Source organism: Salmo trutta, chromosome 27, assembly GCF_901001165.1.
Source record: "Salmo trutta chromosome 27, fSalTru1.1, whole genome shotgun sequence".
In the NCBI taxonomy this organism is placed as follows: Eukaryota; Metazoa; Chordata; class Actinopteri; order Salmoniformes; family Salmonidae; genus Salmo; species Salmo trutta.
This window is the reverse complement of record NC_042983.1, coordinates 17181955-17206110: the sequence shown is the minus strand read 5'-3', so window position 1 is coordinate 17206110 and position 24156 is coordinate 17181955. Positions and strand designations below refer to the sequence as shown.

Below are 24156 nucleotides of genomic sequence, written 5' to 3'. Positions count from 1 at the left end.
GGGGTGGCCGTCAGAAAGTCCAGGACCCAGTTGCACAGGGCGGGGTCGAGACCCAGGGTCTTGAGCTTAATGACGAGTTTGGAGGGTACAATGGTGTTGAATGCTGAGCTGTAGTCAATGAACAGCATTCTTACATAAGTATTCCTCTTGTCCAGATGGGATAGGGCAGTGTGATGGCGATTGCGTTGTCTGTGGACCTATTGGGGCGGTAAGCAAATTGGAGTGGGTCTAGGGTGTCAGGTAGGGTGGAGGTGATATGATCCTTGACTAGTCTCTCAAAGCACTTCATGATGACAGAAGTGAGTGCTACGTGGCGATAGTCATTTAGTTCAGTTACCTTAGCTTTCTTGGGAACAGGAACAATGGTGGCCATCTTGAAGCATGTGGGGACAACAGACTGGGCTAGGGATTGATTGAATATGTCCGTAAACACACCAGCCAGCTGGTCTGTGGAAGCTCTGATAACGGGGCTAGGGATGCCGTCTGGGCCGGCAGCCTTGCGAGGGTTAAGACGTTTAAATGTTTTACTCACGTTGGCCACAAAGAAGGAGGGCCCACCGGCTTTGGTAGCGGGCTGTGTCAGTGGCACTGTATTGTCCTCAAAGCGAGCAAAGAAGTTGTTTAATTTGTCTGGGAGCAAGATGTTGATCTTTGCGACGGAGCTGGGTTTTTTTTTGTAATCTGTGATTGACTGTAGACCCTGCCACATACGTCTCGTGTTTGAGCCGTTGAATTGCGACTCTACTTTGTCTCTATAGTGATGCTTTGCTTGTTTGATTGCCTTGCGGAGGGAATAACTACACTGTTTGTATTCGGTCATGTTTCCAGTCACCTTGCCATGATTAAAAGTGGTGGTTCGCGCTTTCAGTTTTGTGTGAATGCTGCCATCAATACACGGTTTCTGGTTAGGGAAGGTTTTAATAGTCACAGTGGGAACAACATCTCTGATGCACTTGCTAATAAACTCGCTCACCGAGTCAGCATATACGTCAATGTTATTGTCTGAGGCTACCCGGAACATATCCCAGTGTACGTGATCGAAGCAATCTTGAAGCATGGAATCCAATTGGTCAGACCAGCATTGGATAGACCCGAGCACGGGTGTCTCCTGTTTTAGTTTCTGCCTATAGGATGGGTGCAACAAAATGGAGTCATGGTCAGATTTGCCAAAGGGAGGGCGGGGGAGGGCTTTATATGCATCACATTCGATATGCTGATAGAATTTAGGAAGCCTTGTTCTCAGATTAGCTTTGTTAAAACCCTCAGCTACAATAAATGCAGCCTCCAGATATACGGTTTCCAGTTTACATAGAGTCAAATTCTTTCAGGGCCGTCGCGGTATCTGCTTGGGGGGGGGGGGGGGGGTATGCACGGCTGTGACTATAGTCGAAGAGAATTCTCTTGGGAGATAATGTGGACGGCATTTGATTGTAAGGAATTCTAAGGTCAGGTGAACAAAAGGACTTGAGTTCCTGTATGTTGTTATGATTACACCATGAGTTGTTAATCATAAGGCATACACCCCCGCCCTTCTTACCAGAGAGATGTTTGTTTCTGTCCGCGCGATGCATGAAGAAGCCTGGTCGCTGTACCGACTCTGACAACATGTCCCGAGTGAGCCATGTTTCCGTGAAACAGAGAATGTTACAATCTCTGATGTCTCTCTGGAAGGCAAATTGTGCCATATTTTCGTCCACCTTGTTTTCTAGAGATTGGACATTGGCGAATAATATGCTTGGAAGCGGTGTATGGTGTGCTCGCCTTCTAAGTCTGACCATTAGGCTGCTCCGTCTGCCTCTCCTGCGGCGACGACGTTGTTTGGGGTCGGCCTCTGGGATTAGATCCCATGTCCAGGGTGGAGGTCCGAACAAAGGACCCACTTTGGGAAAGTCGTATTCCTGGTCATAATGTTGGTAAATTGACATCGCTTTTATATCCAATAGTTCTTCCCGGCTGTATGTAATAACACTTGAGATTTTCTGGGCTAACAATGTCAGAAATAATACATAAAAAAACATATTACTGCATAGTTTCCTAAGGACCTGAAGTGAGGTGACCATCTCTGTCTTCGCCATCTTGCACTCCAACTAGATGTAATCATGGGTATGTTCCACTGTGTCCACTCACTGTATTGTGGTGGTTGTGTTCCATAGGCTCCAACTCAGGCATGGTTCTGGTTCTGGACCCCCTGGTGAGGAAAGAGGTCTCCGGCCCTCTGCTGAACCACCCAAAGATCTGGGACCCTGTGACAACATCAGAGCTGGACGTGGTCCTGTCCCACCGCCAATGCTCTGACTCGACATCCTCGGACCATACCCTGGCCTCCAGGCCCCGTATCGACTCAGGAGCCTCAGAGAAGAGCCTGGGTCTGGGCCCAGCCTTCAGAACCAGGGTGGACTCAGGAGCGTCAGAAAAGAGCCTGGGTCTGGGCTCAGCCTTCAGGACCAGGGTGGACTCAGGAGCATCAGAAAAGAGCCTGGGTCTGGGCTCAGCCTTCAGGACCAGGATGGACTCAGGAGCGTCAGACAGAAGCCAGTGTTCAGACCACAGAGGCAGACTGGACTCTGGGGCCTCCAAGTCCCGCTTCAGACCGAGACTAGACTCTGGCACGTCAGACTCCAGCACAGGACCGCCCGCCCCTCTAGGCTCTGAGACCTCTGACAGCGCAGGGCTGCTGTCACGGAAACGACTGGACTCTGGGACGTCTGACCTAAGTGTGGGTGTGTCTTCTGTTGAGCGTGGCCGTGTGGAAGAGCCAGAGGTGACCATGAGTAGCTCCTCCTCCAGCACAGATTCAGAGGCTGAGAGCACCAACCACCATTCAGCCCAACCCCGCCAAGACTGCTCCACTACCAACTGTGATCAGCCTGATGGGGCCGTCCTATACAGAAAAGCCTCAGGCTCCCACAGTACCCTGCTCAATGGCAGTTCCAAGGGAAGAGGAGACATCCAGGAACAGAAGGTACACTCTTGTTTAATCTTCCAGGGTGATGCTGGCTGGTATGATCTGCTGTGTCTCTAGGTAGAACAGGAGAATATGTAGGTATATGTACACCACTAGAGGGGGATGTTGAGCAATGATGATGAGGCTACAATGTTCGCTCACTCTGCTAGTGTCCCTCTCCTACACCTCTCTGATTCAGAGGGGTTGGGTTAAATGTGGATGACACATTTCAGTTGAATGCATTCAGTTGTGCGACTGACTAGGTATCCCGTTTCCCTTCCCTTTCCTTCCATCCCTCCCTCTATTTTGAAACACCAGTTCTCAGTACCTTCATCACGTCGGCAACTATAAACATCTCATCTTTCTCTGTATGTCTTTAATAGCTTTGTTAAGCTATGGTAAATTTGCTGCACAAATAAACTCAGCACCTCAGAGCCGGGCCCAAGTCCTTTGTTGTGCTCAACTGGTTCTGGTTCCCCTCAGATCTCTGTCTCCCTCACCTGCTGTCAGAGGGAGAGCCGCTGGGGCTGGCTAGAAACAGCCAAACACACAGGCAGGAGAATGCTGCAGCATTCTGAGTCTCTCTATTGTTTGCTCAAAGCCCTCATCAGGGACTTGGGTCACCATGACACCACATCGTCACCCTTATCGGGAGTGTTTACCCAACGCAGGCTACAGGCTCTTTTATAGAGCCCTGCAATATAATATGCTTGTGTTCTGTATGTTTACATTACGCTGTGGAAGTTCAGGCACATCATGGCCCCATGGCCCCTTGATCAGCCCAAAAAAGAACAGAGACACAAACTTGTCTCCCTCACTCTAAACACTGTTACATAATGCAAACACTACCCTGGTCACCTGTATGTGTGTTCACGTGGTTGCACCATGACAAGTCTGATCCTCCCTGCCCGCAGTGCCTTGCCATCCCATGGATCTGCACTATTGTGATGCTTTACTGTGTTTTATTTTCATCTAAACTCTTTCTCTCTCTCTCATTTTCAGGTCAGAGATACTTTATTCACTACTCTCAGCAAAGCAAGCGATGCAGGTGAGCATGTTTACAGATAAAAAAAAACGAATCTATGTGTGTACAGTGCCTTTAGAAAGTGTTCCTACCCCTTGACTTAATTGACACTTTGTTGTTGCAACCTGAATTCAAAATGGATCAAATGTATTGTTGTCACCCATTTACACACAATACCCCATCATGCCAAAGTGAAAACATGTTTTTAGAAATATTTGCTTATTGAAAATGAAATACAGAAATATCTAATTTACATACTGTACCTATTCACACCCCTTTGCTATGACACTCCAAATTGAGCTGCATCCAATTTCCTTTGATCATCCTTGAGATGTCACTACAACCAGAGTCCACCTGTGGCCAATTCACTTGTTTGGACATGATTTAGAAAGAAACACACCTGTCTATATAACGTCCCCCTGTTGACAGTGCATGTCAGAGCAGAAACTATACCATGAAGTCCAAATAACTGTCTGTAGATCTCCAAGATATTATTGTGATGAGGCATATATCTGGGGAAGGGTATAAATCAATTTCTAGAGTGTTGACAGTTTCCAAGAGCACAGTGGTCTCCATCATTGGGAAATTGAAAAAATATGGAGCTACTAGACTATGCCTAGAGCTGGCTGTCCGACCAAACTGAGAAACAATGACCTTTGTCAGGGAGGTGACCAAGAACCCAATTACTTCTGTTGTAGTCAGTTTCTATATTTTACATTTTAGTCATTTAGCAGACGCTCTTATCCAGAGCGACTTACAGTAGTGAATGCATACATTTCATTCATTCTTTTCTCTGTACTGGTCCCCCGTGTGAATCGAACCCACAACCCTGGCGTTGCAAACACCATGCTCTACCAACTGAGCCACACGGGACCATATATTTCTTTGGTTATGCAAATATTAGTTTATTATACAACGGGTGGGTCGAATCCTAAATGCGGAATGGTTTAAACCGCATTCCAGCCAGTGTCTATTCCACAATTTACCACTGGATAAATCTATAATGTTTAAAATGCTTATTTACTCTGTTCCATCTGACTGCGCAATACATTGTCTTATCAGCCCAGACAGACAATTTATACATTTGATCTCCACCATAAAAACCATCCAGACATTATCTCACTTTTTTTTTAGGCTAACATTTAGTTTTCAACAGCGGAGATTTGTATAAACCTTGCTGTCTGTCCCTCCGACATTTGCAACATTGTTTCAATATTCGAATTAGATCTCCAGGTTTCGCACAGTAGTAATAAACATGTCGAGAGTTGGGGTGAGACAGACAGGCAGGGGCAGCTTTTCTCAGCCAGTCGAAATCATGAATCGGACACATTTTTATGGATATATACAAAGAAATATCAATAGTAAACAGGTAAAATGATACAAAGTGCAGCCGGTTTGCAGTCTTTTATAGCATCAGTTTGAAGTGATTTTGTTAGCTGTTTTGTTTGGTGGCTCCTTTTAACAACCGTGTCCCAACGAGACAGCCCATTTTCTATGCCAGGTGAAATCACGCCTCATTATCTCATTGTTATGGATCTATCCAAATAAATGTCACTAGAAAACAGATTATGCAAATGTAGCTACTTTGTTGTTATTCTGGCTGCACTGTTTGACGTGAGTGTAAATTAGCCGTAGTTGGCTAGCTAGCGAGGGATAAGAACGTTGCCAGCCAGTATGCCAATAGAACATTTAGAATTAACGGCTGGGTCTCGTCCATATGTAAATCATTATTTTAATATGTTGGTAACCCGTTGTATAAAAGTGATAATGCCCTCAAAGCTGGTGTTTGGAGGATATATACCTTCATAGGATGCCACCTTTCCAACAAGTCAATTCATCAAATTACTACCCTGCTAGAGCTACCCTTGTCAACTGTAAGTTCTGTTATTGTGCAGTGGAAACTTCTAGGAGCAACAGCGGCTCAGCCGCGAAGTGGTAGGCCACACAGCTTGCAGAATTGGACTGCTAAGTGCTGAAGCGCGTAGCGCATACGTTGTTTTGTCCTAGGTTGCAACACTCACTACCGTGTTCCAAACTGCTCATCTGGAGCTTCATGAAATGGGTTTCCATGGCGGACACAATCTTAAGATCACCATGCGCAATGCCAATCGTCGGCTAGAGTGGTGTAACGCCTGCCCAACCATTGGACTCAGGAGCAGTGGAAATGCATTCTCTGGAGTGATGAATCACGGTTCACCATCTGGCAGTCCGATGGACGAATCTGGGTTTGGCGGTTGCCAGAAGAATGCTACCTGCCCGAATGCATAGTGCCAACTGTAAAGTTTGGTGGAGGAGGAATAATGGTCTGGGGTTGTTTTTGATTGATCGGGCTAAATCTTAAGGCTACAGCATACAATGGCATTCTAGACGATTCTGTGCTTCCAACTTCGTGGCAACAGTTTTGGGAAGGCCCTTTCCTGTTTCAACATGGCAATGCCCCTGTGCACAAGTCTAGGTCCATACAGAAATGGTTTGTTGAGATCGGTATGGAAAAACTTAACTGGCCTGCCCTGAGCCCAGACCTCAACCCCATCGAACACCTTTGGGATGGATGAATTGGAACGCCGACTGCGAGCCGGACCTAATTTCCCAACATCAGTGCCCGACCTCACAAATGCTCTTGTGGCTCAATGAAAGCAAGTCCCCGCAGCAATGTTCCAACATCTAGTGGAAAGCCTTCCCAGAAGAGTGGAGGCAGTTACACCAGCAAAGGGCGGACCAACTTCATTTTAATTCCCATGATGTTCGACGACCTGGTGTCCGCATACTTTTGTCCATGTAGTGTAGGTTAATTGGTTATTTAGAGACATAAAGCCGCTACAACCACTCTGACAGAACTACAGAGTTTCTTGGCTGAGATGGGAAAACCTGCAGGAAGGACAACAGTCTCAACAGCAGTGTTTCCCAAACTGGATCCTGGGGCTCCTGCTCGGTGCACGTTTTTGCCCTAGCATTACACAGTTGATTCAAATAATCACAGCTTGATGATGACTTGGTTATAAATCCGCTGTGTACTGCTAAAGCAAAAACCAAAACGTGCACCCGCGGGGGGGGCCAGGACCGAGTTTGGGAAACCCTGCTTTACAGAACTTCACCAATCTGAGCTTTATGGGAGAGTGGCCAGATGGAAGCCACTCTTGAGTAAAATGCACGAGTTTGCAAAAAGGCACGTGAAAAACTTTGAAAGCATAAGGCAAAAGATTATGTGGTCTGATGAGAAATATTATTCTTGGGCCTGAATGCAAAGTGCTATGTCTGGAGAAAACCAGGCACAGCTTATCACCTGTCTAACACCATCCCTACCGTGAAGCGTGGTGGTGGCAGCATCATGTATGGTGATGCTTTTCAGCGGTAGGGACTGGGAGACTGGTAAGGAGAGAGGGAACAATGAATTGATGAGAACCTGCTTCAGCGTGCAAACAACCATAGACTGTGGCAAAGATGTATGTTTCAACAGGACAATGACCCCAAGCATACAGCCATAGCAACGCTGGAATGGCTTCAGAACAAGAATGTGAAAGACCTTGAGTTGCCCAGCCAAAGCCCAGACTTGAATCCCATTGAAAATCTGTGGAGAGACTTGAAGATTGCTGTTCACTGCCGCTCCCCATCTAATTTAACAGAGCTTGAGGAAATCTGCAAGGAAGAATGGGAGAAAATCCCCAAATCCAGACGTGCAAAGCTGATACAAACATACTCAAGACGACTCAAAGCTGTAATCGACGCCAAAGGTTATTCTACAAAGTATTGACTCAGGGGTGTGAGTACTAATGTAAATGTTATATTTCTGGATTTCATTTTAAATAAATTTGCAACAATTTCTAAAAACATGTTTTCACTTTGTCATTGTGGGGTATTGTGTGTAGATGTGTGATTTTTATTTTTCAAGGGGTATGAATACTTTCTGAAGGCACTGCAAGATCATGGATTTTTTGTCTTGTATACTTTGTAAATGAATAGTTAGGGTGAAAATGGTGGACAATGTGCACAATTATCAATATATTTTATACTAGTTATCATACAAATAATTATTTAAAGTCCCACCCATGGCTGCACCTCTGCCCAGTCATGTGAAATCCATAGAGTAGGGCCTAATGAATTTATTTACATTGACTGATTTCCTTATATTAACTGTAACACAGTAAAATCTTTGAAATTGTTGCATGTGGTGTTTATTTTTTATCAGTACCTGACCAAATTCACATATAAATGTGTGTTATATATATGTCATTCTCATCTAAGCGGTAGATCTGTTTTATGTGCGCTATTTTTATACTTACCGTTCTTACATTTTGTTTTTACCTTTCTATTTTGGTTTTGGACACCAGCTTCAATCAAATAAAATATTTTTGGTTATAGAAAATATATTTCAGTGGTTTAGATGGTACAATGATTCTCTACACTGTACTTGCTTGTTTTGCCACATAAACTGAAATTAAGCGAACTATTAGAATTTTAGCCAGAAGGAAATGGCAGAGCAATTTCTGCATAGTGCGTCTTTAAAATGTTTCTGAGATATGTGATTTAGTTGTTTATTTTCTCAAGCCTAAATGGTCAACAATGTTTTTTGTGTGTGTTCTATCATTTGGACAATACAAAATGTTCTGTACATTGTGTCACAGTGAAATGTTGTGTCCATTCTACTCAGGAGCACTTCTAGTTTCTAAATCCACAGAGTTTACATTCCAGTCGTCGCTGCTAATTTTGTGGCCCTTAAAACTCCATGCAGTCTTTTTAATTGTAGTTTTAAATCATCACTAATAAATCACTCTGTGTGTTTATTTCATGAAAATAACTTCAATATATATTTTTTTATCATTTATTTCCCTGAGCCTCTTTTGGCCATTGGAATGCTCAGTCTGATCATGTGGGAGTTAGGAAACAAATGTGAAGATATTTACATACTCAGCCCTGATTTTGTCAGTATGGGGTATTGTTTGTAGATGGGTGAGAAAGAAAATCTATTTAATCCATTTTGAATTCAGTTTGTAACAAAACAACATTTGGATTAAGTCAAGGGGTATGAAATACTTTCTGAAGGCACTATAGATGTAATAACCTGACATTTAAAGTGGGAGCCCGCCAGGATGTGTGCTTCATTACTTGTGCTTTACTGTTAAACTCCACCGGCAGTGTTGATAACATCACACCAGAGGACCTATGAGCTGGAAGCCCTTAGTGCTGCTGAGTTATAGCTGTTCCTCTAATATCAAGACGCCCTGCTCCCTAAGTCCTACCAGTTGAATGGCTTCCATTCGAAGGAGACTTCCAGGGCCAGCATGGCCGTATAGGGCCTTTCAAAGAGGGGAGGGTGAGGGTGCACCACTAGAGGACTGGATAGAGATAGGATATGGAAGATACGAGTGCACAGGATTGTCTGTGTGTGTGTGCACGTTTGTCTTCTAACTCTCTATCCCGTGTAAACACTGGTCTGTGTCCTCAATCGTTTTGCCTCCATAAGGGAGATGTTGTCTTTCGCTCCCTAGCGCTTCTTTATAATCTCCTCTCTGTGGCCCCAGGCTCCTAAAAGCTTGTGATTCTCAAGCACACTAAATCGAGATTATTAAGCGGGAGGGAACTGCTTCCCTAAATGAGTGTGGAGCTTTTCCCTATATGTGATGAAAGCAGACCATCATTTTACTGTACATAAAGGAACAGGAATCCAGAAACACTCAGGAAACCTAGACATCTGTCAGCTTATGGCCAAAGCTGACGCACTGAAAAAGAGGGAGAATGAGGGAGGCGAGTGAAGAAAAGGAGGGGGGCTGGAAAAAGGAAGAGAGAGAGAGGGGGAGTGTGAGAGAAGGGAAATAAAATCAAGGGATTTGCAGAGAGCTTTAGGATGAGGAGACAAAGGCAGTGAGTGTGCTGCTTTGAGTTTTGGGGATTTTAGTCATATTGCCCTGCTGAAGACTTTGAAATGTTTCCTGTCTTTGTGTGTCAGCTGTCCCGGGGAGCTGGGTAATTAACTACTGAGTTTGTATTACTTGACTGTGTCTGTGTTCTTCTGTTCTTTGCTACTGTGTGTAAATCATTTCCACTAATGTGTTGTCTGTGTTTTGCAGTGCCTGAAAAGGAGCCGGTTGTCTTGGCCTCGTTTGGCCGGGCTAACTCTGTGCGGGACCGTATGCGTAAGTTCACAGAGCCCAGCCCAAGCCCGAGTGTCCCGTTTCTGAAGAGGGGCTCTCAGTCTCTAAGGAATGGGACAGCCCCCAGTGCCCGAGTCTTAGGCAGAGCCACCGAGCTGAGTGAGGGACAAGCAGCAGGGCCAGCCAACCAAACAGCAATGACCACAGCAGTATCCATCAGATCCCTTACAGACAGGCACGGGAGACCCCATGTAGGTTCTACATCGTACTCTTCATCTTCCTCCTCCTCAGAGAACCTTGTCCAATGCCAGGGCACAATTCAGCCAGGGGGCGTGGCCACCAAAGATCTGCAAACCGCTGCTCAATCCATGAGCACTGTAGGCGGGGCGAAGCAGCCGGCTGAAAAGCTGCAGCACTCCTCGGGCATCTCAAAGGAAGACAAGACCCCAGGGAGCCAGGGAGAGGCAGACCCCGACATGAAGACCTTCCTAACTATCGAGATCAAAGATGGACGCACCATCACCACCTCCTCCTCCTCCTCCTCTTCCTCGAGAGGCAACCTGGCCTCCATGACCCCCATGGCCCCACGCATCACCACCAACTCCATTGGACAGAGAGCAGGTAGGAGCACTGCCTAATGGATGCTAGATAGATTTCTGGTTTCAGATTCTTTATATGTACAGACCATAGCTTTTGATAGATTTGTGTTAAATCCAAAAACAGAAGTTGATTTTTGAAATGATGTGTTATCAGTGGTACCAGGCAGACTGAGTGCCTTGAGCCTACATCAGTCATAGACTTGCCTTTAAATATTTTTCTCCCTTTTAAATCTTAGAATAGATCAGCGAACATTAGCAGTGGAGCCATTTTTCCTCCCTTCAGCCCAGTGTACTGCAGCAGATCCTAGGAACTGTGTCTGTTTGTGGAGACAGATTGTGTAGATACTGGATGTTTCCTGTTCTGTCCCAGCTCCACCTCTGCATGCTAATATCAGCCTTGAGATCAGGGACAGGGGTCAGTCCATACAAATAGAATGCATTTGTATGGGTAAGTCAGAAGGGCTGAACCCCAGGCTGGGGACAGACCAGGGCCAGGGTTAGGGCCAGGGAGTGTGTGTGTGTGTGTGTGTGTGGGAGCAGGGTTCTGCTGTGGACATGAGTAGCATTGTCTCTATGATGAGCAGGCACGCTGTGTGGAGGTGGAGGGGGGATGGAGGGTGGTATGGGATCAAGGACACACAACAATGGGCAATTATTGAGTAAACTGTATGGTCTAACAGCACAATACACTGTGGTTTTTCTGCTGCATTCCTGCAGAGTTGGCGACTTCCACAACAGACTATTGTCTGTATACCACTCTGTAAATGCCATATAAACACTCACACTGTACTCTAGTACTCGGGCACACGTTGTCAATACAAACGTTGAAAACAGGTGTTATCGCTAAACGTTTATCCTACTCCTGAGGGGTTTCCTACGAAGCAGGTTTTGAGGAGTTGGCAAGGTAACGTTAGTCAACTCTCAGTTCAACTTGGGATAACCAGTCATATGAAAGTGGCTCACCTTTTAGCCAGGTAAATTTCTATGGCAAGAAATCCTTCAGAACTAACCTGCTCCGGGGGCAGGCTAACTCGCGGCTAATTCCACTTACCCTGAATGAAATAACTGAGCCGAGAATTGGGGACCAATGAAATCGGATTCCCTCCCTCTTGCAAAGATCTCTTAAGGAAGACAACTGATTAAATATTTTATTAATAAAATATTTGTTTTTTATATGTTAAAATATATCACTTTACACATTTAGTAAACTTCACACAATGTAACGCTTTCTTATGACTTAATAAAAATATATATTGATATGAGTGGGGGAAAAGGTGCTTGTGCATTGATAAGCACACCAAAGACTGTATTAATGATAATAATAAGTAATAAAAAATAGACTGTATTAACGATAATAATAAGTAATAAAATAAAGACTTTATTAACGATCGATAATAATAAGTAATAAAATAAAGGCTGTATTAAAGATAATAATAAGTAATAAAAAAATTAAGACTGTATTAACGACAATAATAAGTAATAAAAAAAATCTGTACAAAAGATAATAATAAGTAATAAAAAATAAAGACTGTATTAACGATAATAATAAGTAATAAAAAAGACTGTATTAATGATAATAATAAGTAATAAAATAAAGACTTTATTAACGATCGATAGTAATAAAATAAAGACTGTATTAAAGATAATAATAAATAATAAAATAAAGACTGTATTAACGATAATATAAGTAATAAAAAATAAAGACTGTATTAACAATGATAATAATAAGTAATAAAAAAGACTGTATTAATGATGATAATAATAAGTAATAAAATGAAGACTGTTATTAACGATAATAATAAGTAATAAAAAAATAAAGACTGTATTAACGATAATAATAAGTCATGAAATAAAGACTGTATTAACGATAATAATAAGTAATAAAAAACTGTATTAACGATAATAATAAGTAAAAAAAATAAAGACGTTTATAATAAAAAAATAAAGACGTTTATAATAAGAAATAAATACTTTTTTAATGTTTTTTTTTTTTTTACTAGGCCAGTCAGTTAAGAACAAATTCTTATTTTCAATGACAGCCTAGGAACAGGGGTTAATTGCCTTGTTCAGGGGCAGAACGACAGATTTGTACCTTGTCAGCTCGGGGATTCGATCTTGCAACCTTTCGGTTACTAGTCCAACGCTCTAACCACTAGGCTACGCTGCCTCCCCAATTATTAATGATTAAGTATTAATGGTAATAATAAGCAATAAAATAAAGACTGCACTTCTAAAAGCCTTTTTCACACCATGAATTGGCAAGATAACATTTCCATTATTTTGTTTTCGGCACAAATGAAAATATGATGTTTCAGCATTATCTCAATTAAGATTTTCGATGTTCAACTAGCCATCTGCGACATGCACGCGCAATTACAAGCCTGCTAGTGTTAGTGGCAAGCAGACAAGCAATATCCACCTTCCTAATACGTACAGTATGAAGTCTGAGCTGGAATGTGAAGCTAACTGGAGCTCGTTAGCTTCAGAAAACCCTGAGTAGATCTAGCTTTGTTTGTAGGATACCCCTCTGGACACCTACTTGTCTGTGTATGTTTCTGTTCGTCTTTTTGTGTATGTGTATGTGTATGTTAGTGTTTTGGTGTGTCTCAGAAGCGGCCTGTTCACAGCTGCTGTGGACATCTGTCCAAACAACCAGTCTTGTGCTCCAGCACTGTCCAACCACCAGGACCTCCAACCCAAACAGTTTACTTAAGACCCTGCCTGGAGCAGGACTATTACAGCACCCAGTCAGACTCTGATTACCCCCCTCGCCTCATCTCCCTCCTCCCAGACCCTCTGACAGCTCCACTGGGCTTCTTCAAGAGGTCGGCGTTAAGCCCAATTTTGCTCTAATGCCTTTGGGTTCCTTTTTTGGAAGCTTCCTGCCACTGACTGAAGACCGGTTTGGAGAATGTCTTGTGTTCACCCAGCAGCTCCTAACAACAGTCCTGAGTGTACACTACAGAACACTGGAATGGATCAAACAGGCACTTCTGTTTTACAGATGTGGTTAAACTGACATAGCTGCTGTCTTATGTAGGGATTTTTCTGCTATTGAAATCCTAAGAGAAAGCCAAAGAGTTTCAGGAAGCCTAAGTCCAAACAGTGTAAAATATATACAGTGCATTCGGAAAGTATTCAGACCCCTTGACTTTTCCACATTTTGTTACGTTACAGCCTTATTCTAAAATGTATTAAATTCATTGTTTTCCTCATCAATCTACAGACAAAACCCCATAATGACAAAGAGAAAAAACTGTTTTTTAGACATTTTTGCAAATGTATTAAAATAAAAAATTACGGAAATACCTTATTTACATAAGTATTCAGACCCTTTGCTATGAGACTCGAAATTGAGCTCAGGTACACACAGCCAAGACAACGCAGGAGTGGCTTTAAGACAAGTCTCTGAGTGGCCCAGCCAGAGCCCGGACTTGAACCCTATCCAACATCTCTGGAGAGACTGGAAAATAGCTGTGCCGCGACTTTCCCCATCCAACCTGGCAGAGCTTGAGAGGATCTGCAGAGAATAATGGGAGAAACTCCCCAAATACAGGTGTGCCAAGCTTGTAGCATCATTCCCAAGAAGACGCGTGGCTGTAATCGCTGCCATAGCTGCTTTTAACAAAGTACTGAGTAAAGGGTCTGAATACCTATGTAAATGTGTTATTTCATTTGTTAATTTTTTATAACTTTGCAAAAATTTCTAAAAACCTGTTTTTTCTTTGTCGTTATGGGGTATTGTGTGTAGATTGTTGAGGGGGAAAAAACAATTGAATCAATTTTAGAATAAGGCTGTAACGTAACAAAATGTTGTTACGTTCTGAATACTTTCCGAATGCACTGTATATTTTTTTAAATTCATTTTCGGAATGGAAAAACGCTTAATGAGCTTATGTATATATTGTTTAATAATATAATATTTGAATACTATCAATCACCTAAATAAAAGCTACAGTCAGGGAGAATTTAAATTTCCCAAAACAATGAATTTAGCAGTATTGATTTTATTATGTTTGAACAAAGGAACACAGCATTAGCCATGTCAAAATGCATAGAATTGCAGGATATTAGCTTTAAAACAGCAACATTTTCTCTCCGCTCTATGAGAAAGTGTGTAGGATTGCAGAAATGTGCTTTAAAACTGAAACAATTTCTCTTCATCTTCATGGAGAAATTTTGAGAGTTGCAGGTAATTGGCTTAAATATTAAAGCATTTCCCTACACTGCCACGGTGGAGGCCTCTAAAATGTTCTCCACCGGGCTGACCATGCCCATTACCACGCCTCCTGCTACGCCCCTTGCCACGCCCAACCACCTAAGCCCCTTTTTGATCCATAAAAAACGTATTATGTTGGTCCCCAGTTTACTGTGTGTTGGTGTTGGTGCACAGGTCACATGACATTGTATGTGTGCAGAGAAAGATGGAACATGGGTGTTTATATTAGTGGTGGCGGGGTCCATAGTGTGACTCACTACCATCCTTTAACACCGCATTTAAAGTTTTATTAGTCATATGGACAGGATACACATGGTATACTCCGTCCAAAGAAATGCTTACTCGCAGGTTCCTTCTCAATAATGCAACAATAAGAAATAATACAAGATAAGAATATTATATAAAGTAAATGGCTCAGTATAATATTTTTTGGTTTGTTGCATAAGTATAATACAGGAAGGCACCATGACGGCTTATGTAAGTGAGTGATGGTCCCATCATTGACACTCAGAGTCATAGGCACATCATCATGTACAATATACAAAAACATATATCCTTTGGGAACTTCAGTCCATTTAACATGGAACTATTTATGGTTAAACACTGGTGGTGTGCTGTGACATTGTTTTATAGAGCTTTTGACACTTCAGCTCCATGTAAGTCTCTCACTGTATGGCTCTCTCGCTCTCTCCCTGGCAGAGTTGACCATGGGTCTGAGAGCGACTCCCTTCAAGACCTCCTCCTCCAGCCTCACTTCTGGATCCTCCTTCAAGGTACTGTAACACTCCACTCCTCCTGTCCTGGCAGAAACGCAGGGTTAAAGACACACTACAGCAATTTTTTGACTTTTCCAATTGAAAAACGGTATCCCAAGTATAAATACAGTAATGTGTACACACTGAAGGGTAAAAAATATATATTTTCAGCAAAGCATTTTTTTGGACACAACTGCCACCTTCAAGGAATAGGGCATTTAAGGAGATGGTCTGATGTGATGTCATCGGCCTCCCCACTTGCTTGACGAACAATAGAGGAGCAATAGAGAACAGAAGAGGAAAGCCCCCCTACTTGTGCCATGACATGTCATACCTGGATCACCTATTGAGGTGTGCCTTTTGTTAAGTAAATCAGATGTTAAATGAGGTGAAAAGGAGACTGGAGTAGGACTTTAAATGACTGTAACGTGCCAAACCTGAGTTATGCATGTGATGCCTTTAAAAGCTATAAATAAATGTTGGACTATAAGTTGAACAGTCATGGTTTACCTCTTGCCTTAAAATGTCATACTTAATTCTATTGAATAAAAAAAAATGTATCATCGTTGTCACAAAGCACTTGCTTTGCCCCTTAAAGCAAGTGCCTCATGCGCCTAATAAGAGCGAGAGAGGGAGGGAGGGAGAGAGAGAGAGCGAGCGAGCAGGGCAGACTTGGTGTTTATCAAACAAAGAGTGTCCTTGTAGGGTATGAGAAACAGACAGAGAGGGAGGGAGGTGCACTGGGCACTTCATTCTCTCTATGCCCCATCCCATCCCTCCTGAGATTTATCTCTGTACCTCCCTACAGTCCATGCCACCTCCCTACACTCCATGTCACCTCCCTACATTCCATGCCAGCTCCCTACACTCCATGCCACCTCCCTACACTCCATGCCAGCTCCCTACACTCCATGCCACCTCCCTACACTGCATGCCAGCTCCCTACAGTCTATGCCACCTCCCTATAGTCTATGCCACCTCCCTACAGCCTATGCCACCTCCCTATAGTCTATGCCAACTTCCTACAGTCTATGCCACCTCCCTACAGTCTATGCCACCTCCCTACACTCCATGCCACCTCCCTACAGTCTATGCCACCTCCCTACAGTCCATGCCATCTCCCTACACTCCATGCCAGCTCCCTGCACTCCATGCCACCTCCCTACACTGCATGCCACCTCCCTACAGTCTATGCCACCTCCCTACAGTCCCATGCCACCTCCCTACAGTCCATGCCACCTCCCTACAGTCTATGCCACCTCCCTACAGTCCATGCTACCTCCCTACACTCTATGCCACCTCCCTACAGTCCATGCCACCTCCCTACAGTCTATGCCACCTCCCTACAGTCTATGCCTTCTCCCTACAGTCTATGCCACCTCCCTACAGTCTATGCCACCTCCCTACAGTCTATGCCACCTCCCTACAGTCTATGCCACCTCCCTACAGTCCCATGCCACCTCCCTACAGTCTATGCCACCTCCCTACAGTCCTATGCCACCTCCCTAGAGTCCTATGCCACCTTCCTAGAGTCCTATGCCATCTCCCTACAGTCCCATGCCACCTCCCTACAGTCTATGCCATCTCCCTACTGTCTATGTCACCTCCCTATAGTCTATGCCACCTCCCTACAGTCTATGCCACCTCTCTACAGTCTATGCCACCTCCCTACAGTCTATGCCACCTCCCTACAGTCCTATGCCAACTCCCTACAGTCCCATGCCATCTCCCTACAGTCTATGCCACCTCCCTACAGTCTATGCCACCTCCCTACAGTCCCATGCCACCTCCCTACAGTCTATGCCACCTCCCTACAGTCTATGCCACCTCCCTACAGTCTATGCCACCTCCCTACAGTCCCATGCCACCTCCCTACAGTCTATGCCACCTCCCTACAGTCCCATGCCACCTCCCTACAGTCTACGCCACATCCCTACAGTCTATGCCACCTCCCTACAGTCCCATGCCACCTCCCTACAGTCTACGCCACCTCCCTACAGTCCCATGCCACCTCCCTACAGTCTATGCCACCTCTCTACAGTCTATCCCTTCTCCCTACAGTCCCATGCCACCTCCCTACAGTCCTATGCCACCTCCCTAGAGTCCTATGCCACCTCCCTAGAGTCCTATGCCACCTCCCTACAGTCCCATGCCACCTCCCTACAGTCTATGCCACCTCCCTACTGTCTATGTCACCTCCCTATAGTCTATGCCACCTCCCTACAGTCTATGCCATCTCCCTACAGTCTATGCCACCTCCCTACAGTCTATGCCACCTCCTTACAGTCTATGCCAGCTCCCTACAGTCTATGCCAACTCCCTACAGTCTATGCCACCTCCCTACAGTCTATGCCACCTCCCTACAGTCCCATGCCACCTCCCTACAGTCCCATGCCACCTCCCTAGAGTCCTATGCCACCTCCCTACAGTCTATGCCACCTGCCTAGAGTCCTATGCCATCTCTCTACAGTCTATGCCACCTCCCTACAGTCTATGCCACCTCCCTACAGTCCTAGCCACTCAACTCGACGATGACACAGGGGTCGTTCCACAAAATGAGTGCCTTTTGCGTACCTGTGATATTTTTCAGTAGAAATTGTGCACCAATATGGCATTTTAAAAGCCTGTTATATAAATTAAGTGACCTTTTATATAGACAACATAGAGAATTCAATACATCTGCAAAATTCATCAAATTCACAAGTCCCTCCGTCAACCCTGTATCATTTCTAGGAAGATTTGAACCCACTTAATTCCAACATTTCTCCAAGTTTCACCATCATTGTAAAGCCCTAGATGCTCTGACAGTCATTTCTGAAGATGATTATTTGTTTCATGTGATTATTGATTCATCTACTGTCCCTCATTTTAAGGTAATTCTGTTATGTGAACTGAACTCTTGTTTTAATGTGCTGAATCTATTCCTTACAAAATATTTATTTTAAAAAGAAACTTTGAACCTAACATTGAATCCAATAGTCAAATCATATAGTAAAAGCATGTGAGCTGGTTCTTCTCTTTTTGGCCATTTCCTGGTGTTTTGTGGTGGGAAACTGAGTGGGTATGATCATAACATGCCAACCATGTTACCCATAGATTTCTTTTCTCAATTGCCACTCCCTGTTGCACCCAACAAGCTTCATTTCCCCCTGTCACAAGGGGATTTCTGTCTGACTTAACAAATAACCCTGTTACTTTGCGGCACCTACTGTAATAGGCACTTACTGTAGTCTTTTTTTGTTGTTGATATGAAAACGTGTTATTTGCTATACATTTGAACATGCATGTTTATGACAGAATGTTACGATTTAGATCAAAGTTACACTTCTTAAACGGCACTTCTTAAAAGGAAAAAGCTCTGTCATGAGTGAATGAAGGGAAGTGAATGTAGGGTAAGGGAAAAGTGTACTCTAGTTTCCTCACTCCTTAATGGTTTTCTATTCCACCCCCCATGTAGAGCGGAGCAGTAATCTGGTTAGGGGATCAGGGCTGTGCTGGGAGGACGCTGCCTGGGATTGGGGCTGGGGCGGGGGGGATTAAAGATGTTGCATAGAGACTGTCTCCATTAGTTAACCCTGCAGTTACACACAGACAGACGGATACAGACACCGATAGGTGGCTCTTACACACAGACAGACGGATACAGACACCGATAGGTGGCTCTTACACACAGACAGACGGATACAGACACCGATAGGTGGCTCTTACACACAGACAGACGGATACAGACACCGATAGGTGGCTCTTACACACAGACAGACTGATACAGACACCGATAGGTGGCTCTTACACACAGACAGACTGATACAGACACCGATAGGTGGCTCTTACACACAGACAGACGGATACAGACACCGATAGGTGGCTCTTACACACAGACAGACGGATACAGACACCGATAGGTGGCTCTTACACACAGACAGACTGATACAGACACCGATAGGTGGCTCTTACACACATCCAGACTGATACAGACACCGATAGGTGGCTCTTACACACAGACAGACTGATACAGACACCGATAGGTGGCTCTTACACACAGACAGACGGATACAGACACCGATAGGTGGCTCTTACACACAGACAGACTGATACAGACACCGATAGGTGGCTCTTACACACAGACAGACGGATACAGACACCGATAGGTGGCTCTTACACACAGACAGACGGATACAGACACCGATAGGTGGCTCTTACACACAGACAGACGGATACAGACACCGATAGGTGGCTCTTACACACAGACAGACTGATACAGACACCGATAGGTGGCTCTTACACACAGACAGACGGATACAGACACCGATAGGTGGCTCTTACACACAGACAGACTGATACAGACACCGATAGGTGGCTCTTACACACAGACAGACGGATACAGACACCGATAGGTGGCTCTTACACACAGACAGACTGATACAGACACCGATAGGTGGCTCTTACACACAGACAGACGGATACAGACACCGATAGGTGGCTCTTACACACAGACAGACGGATACAGACACCGATAGGTGGCTCTTACACACAGACAGACGGATACAGACACCGATAGGTGGCTCTTACACACAGACAGACTGATACAGACACCGATAGGTGGCTCTTACACACAGACAGACGGATACAGACACCGATAGGTGGCTCTTACACACAGACAGACTGAGCGAGATAAAGGGGCAAGAAGACATGTATTCATTCTGCAGAAGATGAGGTGTATGCTTGACCCGTGCTAGGCATAATCAGGACAAATAGGTAACTAGGGTCGAGAGGCTTGCATGTCTGTGTATGTGATGTGTTACATTTTAATTGAAAACATTTCCCATTTTCAGTGGTAAACTTTGGTGGCTCGTTGTGAAAGTCATGGATACGACCATTGGACTCTTTTGATGTCCTTTTTGTAAGGATTTACACCAAGACAGTTGCGCTTCATATGTGCACTTGTCCTTGTTTCCAGGTACTGAGACCATGTGTTGAGGTTTAGAATGTGTTTGTGAGTAAGAGCACAAGACGTGTTCCTTTTTGTGTAGGCAAACAGGAGACACTTCTTCAGCCCAAGCCACCAGCATGGTATATCAGCCGGGTTTATTCAGGTTATTAGACACACGTGGAAATAACTCTGCTAATGAGATTTGTGAAGGGAAGCTGGCAGATGCCATTTTCACTCTAGGTTAGCATCAAGCAGGGCTGCTGCGCTGTACCTCTGTCCTGGGTCTAGACCCCACCACCTGTTCCACATAGTCACTCAGGCCCATAGAAGTTCAAGGGTGCGTGACAATGATGGACGATGGATTTGTCTGGATTGGCTTCCAGTCCCACCATTAACAGGCATTGACATTGATCCTCATTCACATTCCTCTGTCCTCTATAGGATCGTAGGGTTGTATACATACTGATGGAACAGTCCTATTATGGAGGTCTTGTAATCAAAGCTGTGTGATAAGAGGGTTGTTTTGGATGAGTTAGTCTTTATTGGTGTTTAGTAAAGGAGCAGCCATGGGGTACACAGACTGTTTGTGATCTGTGTGGGTGGTCCTCTGCTCCTCTCTGGTGGTATGTACTCAGACCTTATCATCGTTATCACCCCTATACACAGCCAGTTACTTAATGACGGCTCAGGTTCAGATAGGCTTTTAGACTGGGATAATGCAGATAAGGTAGCATTGAATCTTACAATGGGCAGAATAATAAAAACGCATCAACTCTGAAGAAAGCGAACAAGAAGCGGTTTAAGGAGAGATGATAAATAATGGTAATTAGAAGGACAAAAAGGTGGGAGCGTGAAGGATGGAAATGGAGGGTAAGATCAACAAAGAGGTGAAAGGTGGAACGGAGACTTAGGCTAAGTGAGAGTGAGAAAGAGGGAGTGCTGTTGGAATAGCTCTGGGTGGGTGTAGCAGATGGGACCGGCCGTTGGTGTTATTGATGCCCACGTCGGCCCTGGCTTAAGTACCCTCACCTGTGCCCACTCATCTCTGCCACCCGTCCAGGCTGTCTGCTGACCCGTGCCCTCGGGCGTAAATAATGCCATCGTTCTGTCTCTGCGGCGACGACGGACAAGCAGTGGCTCTCCTGCAGGCATGGAGATTACAGCAGAGCCCTGGGTCACGCTAGTAACGCTGGACAGGGGTTTATGGCCACAGTCCCACAGTGAATGATCAACTGTCAGTCCTGGCCACTCACTGTCATACAGCACACTAATCTCCCTATTGTCAGCACAGTCTGAACAAACACTCTGGGCATGGGTTACCCAACCAGCACACATGTTCCCTAGTATATGGCCCCTGTACAGGGCTTTTATGGAGGACAGGAGAAAGGGAGAGAGAGATGAGGTCTCTTGACTATTTTGGAGATGGTCCTGGTCTGTGGATTTTGTTAGTGGAGCCATAAGTCAGATGCAGTGTGTTACTGTTTTATCCCTGGTGTTTTATGTCTATATGACTTAAAGCTGTGGCCTGAGATCATTTATCTCACTGTGCTGTTCTTCTCTGGAGGGGGGCCAGGGTGAAGTCCCAGCTGAGTTTTATTGGTGTGTTCTGATAAAGCTGCTGACTATTTTTAGACACTCTCTTGTAAATAACTGCAGCGGGTTCACAACTAGAGGCCGACCGATTAGGATTTTCCATTGCCGATACCGATTATTGGGGGACCAAAAAAAGCCAATACCGATTAATCGGACGATTTTTATATATATATTTGTAATAAATTACAATTACAACAATATTGAATGAACAATGAACACTTATTTTAACTTAATATAATACATAAATAAAATCTATTTAGTCTCGAATAAATAATGAAACATGTTCAGTTTGGTTTAAATAATGCAAAAAGACAGTGTTGGAGAAGAAAGCAAAAGTCCAATATGTGCCATGTAAAAAAGCTAATGTTAAGTTTCTGGCTCAGAACATGAGAACATATGAAAGCTGGTGGTTCCTTTTAACATGAGTCTTCAATATTCACAGTTAAGAAGTTTTAGGTTGTAGTTATTATAGGAATTATAGGACTATTTCTCTCTATACTATTTGTATTTCATATACCTTTGACTATTGGATGTTCTTATAGGCACTTTAGTATTGTCAGCCTAATCTCAGGAGTTGATAGGCTTGAAGTCATAAACAGCGCTGTGCATCCCAGCATTGCTAAGAGCTGCTGTTTGAATGAATGCTTACGAGCCTGCTGCTGCCTACCACCGCTCAGTCAGACTGCTCTATCAAATATCAAATCATATACTTAATTAGAATATAATAAACACACAGAAATACGAGCCTTTGGTCATTAATATGGTCAAATCCGTAAACTCTCATTTCGAAAACAAAACGTTTATTCTTTCAGTGAAATACGGAACCGTTACCTATTTTATCTAACGGGTGGCATCCATAAGTCTAAATATTACTGTTACATTGCACAACCTTCAATGTTATGTCATAATTATGTAAAATTCTGGCAAATTAATTACAGTCTTTGTTAGCAATAAATGGCCTTTCAACAGTGTGCAACGAGCCAGGCGGCCCAAACTGCTGCGTATACCCTGTCTCTGCTTGCACTGAACACAAGAGAAGTGACCAAATTTCCCTAGTTAATATTGCCTGCTAACATGAATTAATTTGAACTACATAACAGGTTTAAAAAAATATACTTGTGTACTGATTTTAAGAAAGGCATTGATGTTTATGGTTAGGTACATTATTGCAACAATAATGCTTTTTTTCGCGAATGCACTTTTGTTAAATCATCAAGTTGAATTAGGCTGTGATTCAATGATAAATTAACAGGCACCGCATTGACTATATGCAACGCAGAACAAGCTAGTTAAACTAGTAATATCATCAACCATGTGTAGTTAACTAGTGATTATGTGAAGATTGATTGTTTTTTATAAGAGAAGTTTAATGCTAGCTAGCACCTTACCTTGGCTCCTTGCAGACACAAGGTCCTTTTGATGCTGCACTCGCGTAACAGGTGGTCAGCATGACACGCAGTCTCCTCGTGGAGTGCAATGTAATCGGCCATAATCGACGTCCAAAAAGGCTGATTACCGATTGTTATGAAAACTTGAAATAAGCCATGTTGATTAATCGGTCGACCTCTAGTCACAATGATCAAAGACATTGTCACTTCTCTGAGACGGACAATTAATGTCTATCTGATTTACACAGGCGTGCCTTAGGGCATAAATACATTCACTTGCTTATTATACAGATACATAACATTTAGAGATATAGAGAACATTCACACGCACAACACATGCTCTCTCTGTCTCTATTTGTCCCTCTGCCTCTTTCTCGCTCTCCCTCTCCAACACACATGCTCAAATATGCACAAACAAAACAGACTGTGTTTTGATCGACAGACACACACACACACTCAAGCCTTGTTGCTGTGTGTGTGTGTGTGTGTGTGTGTGTGTGTGTGTGTGTGTGTGTGTGTGTGTGTGTGTGTGTGTGTGTGTGTGTGTGTGTGTGTGTGTGTGTGTGTGTGTGTGTGTGTGTGTGCCAGACTAAAGTGATGTCCTTGATGGGGTCT

The 24156-nt window shown here is 43.9% G+C and overlaps 1 protein-coding gene and 1 long non-coding RNA gene across 6 annotated transcripts in view; one reads left to right on the top strand and one right to left on the bottom strand.

Annotated features, from left to right (window-relative positions):
• LOC115164464 (smoothelin) overlaps window positions 1–24156 on the top strand; it is a 94569-nt gene that overhangs the window by 51768 nt on the left and 18645 nt on the right. For all 5 annotated transcript variants that reach the window (XM_029716984.1, XM_029716985.1, XM_029716982.1 and 2 more), the window contains exons 7-10: window positions 2154–2962; window positions 3947–3992; window positions 10034–10678; window positions 15575–15648. In XM_029716984.1, the coding sequence (XP_029572844.1) occupies window positions 2154–2962; window positions 3947–3992; window positions 10034–10678; window positions 15575–15648 (1574 nt within the window). The remainder of the gene's footprint in view (window positions 1–2153; window positions 2963–3946; window positions 3993–10033; window positions 10679–15574; window positions 15649–24156) is intronic.
• On the bottom strand, window positions 15130–23581 carry LOC115164467 (uncharacterized). The gene is made up of 3 exons (XR_003869925.1): window positions 23542–23581; window positions 21590–21702; window positions 15130–15670 (listed from the first exon to the last, which is right to left on the bottom strand). It is a non-coding gene; the product is annotated as an uncharacterized LOC115164467 (long non-coding RNA).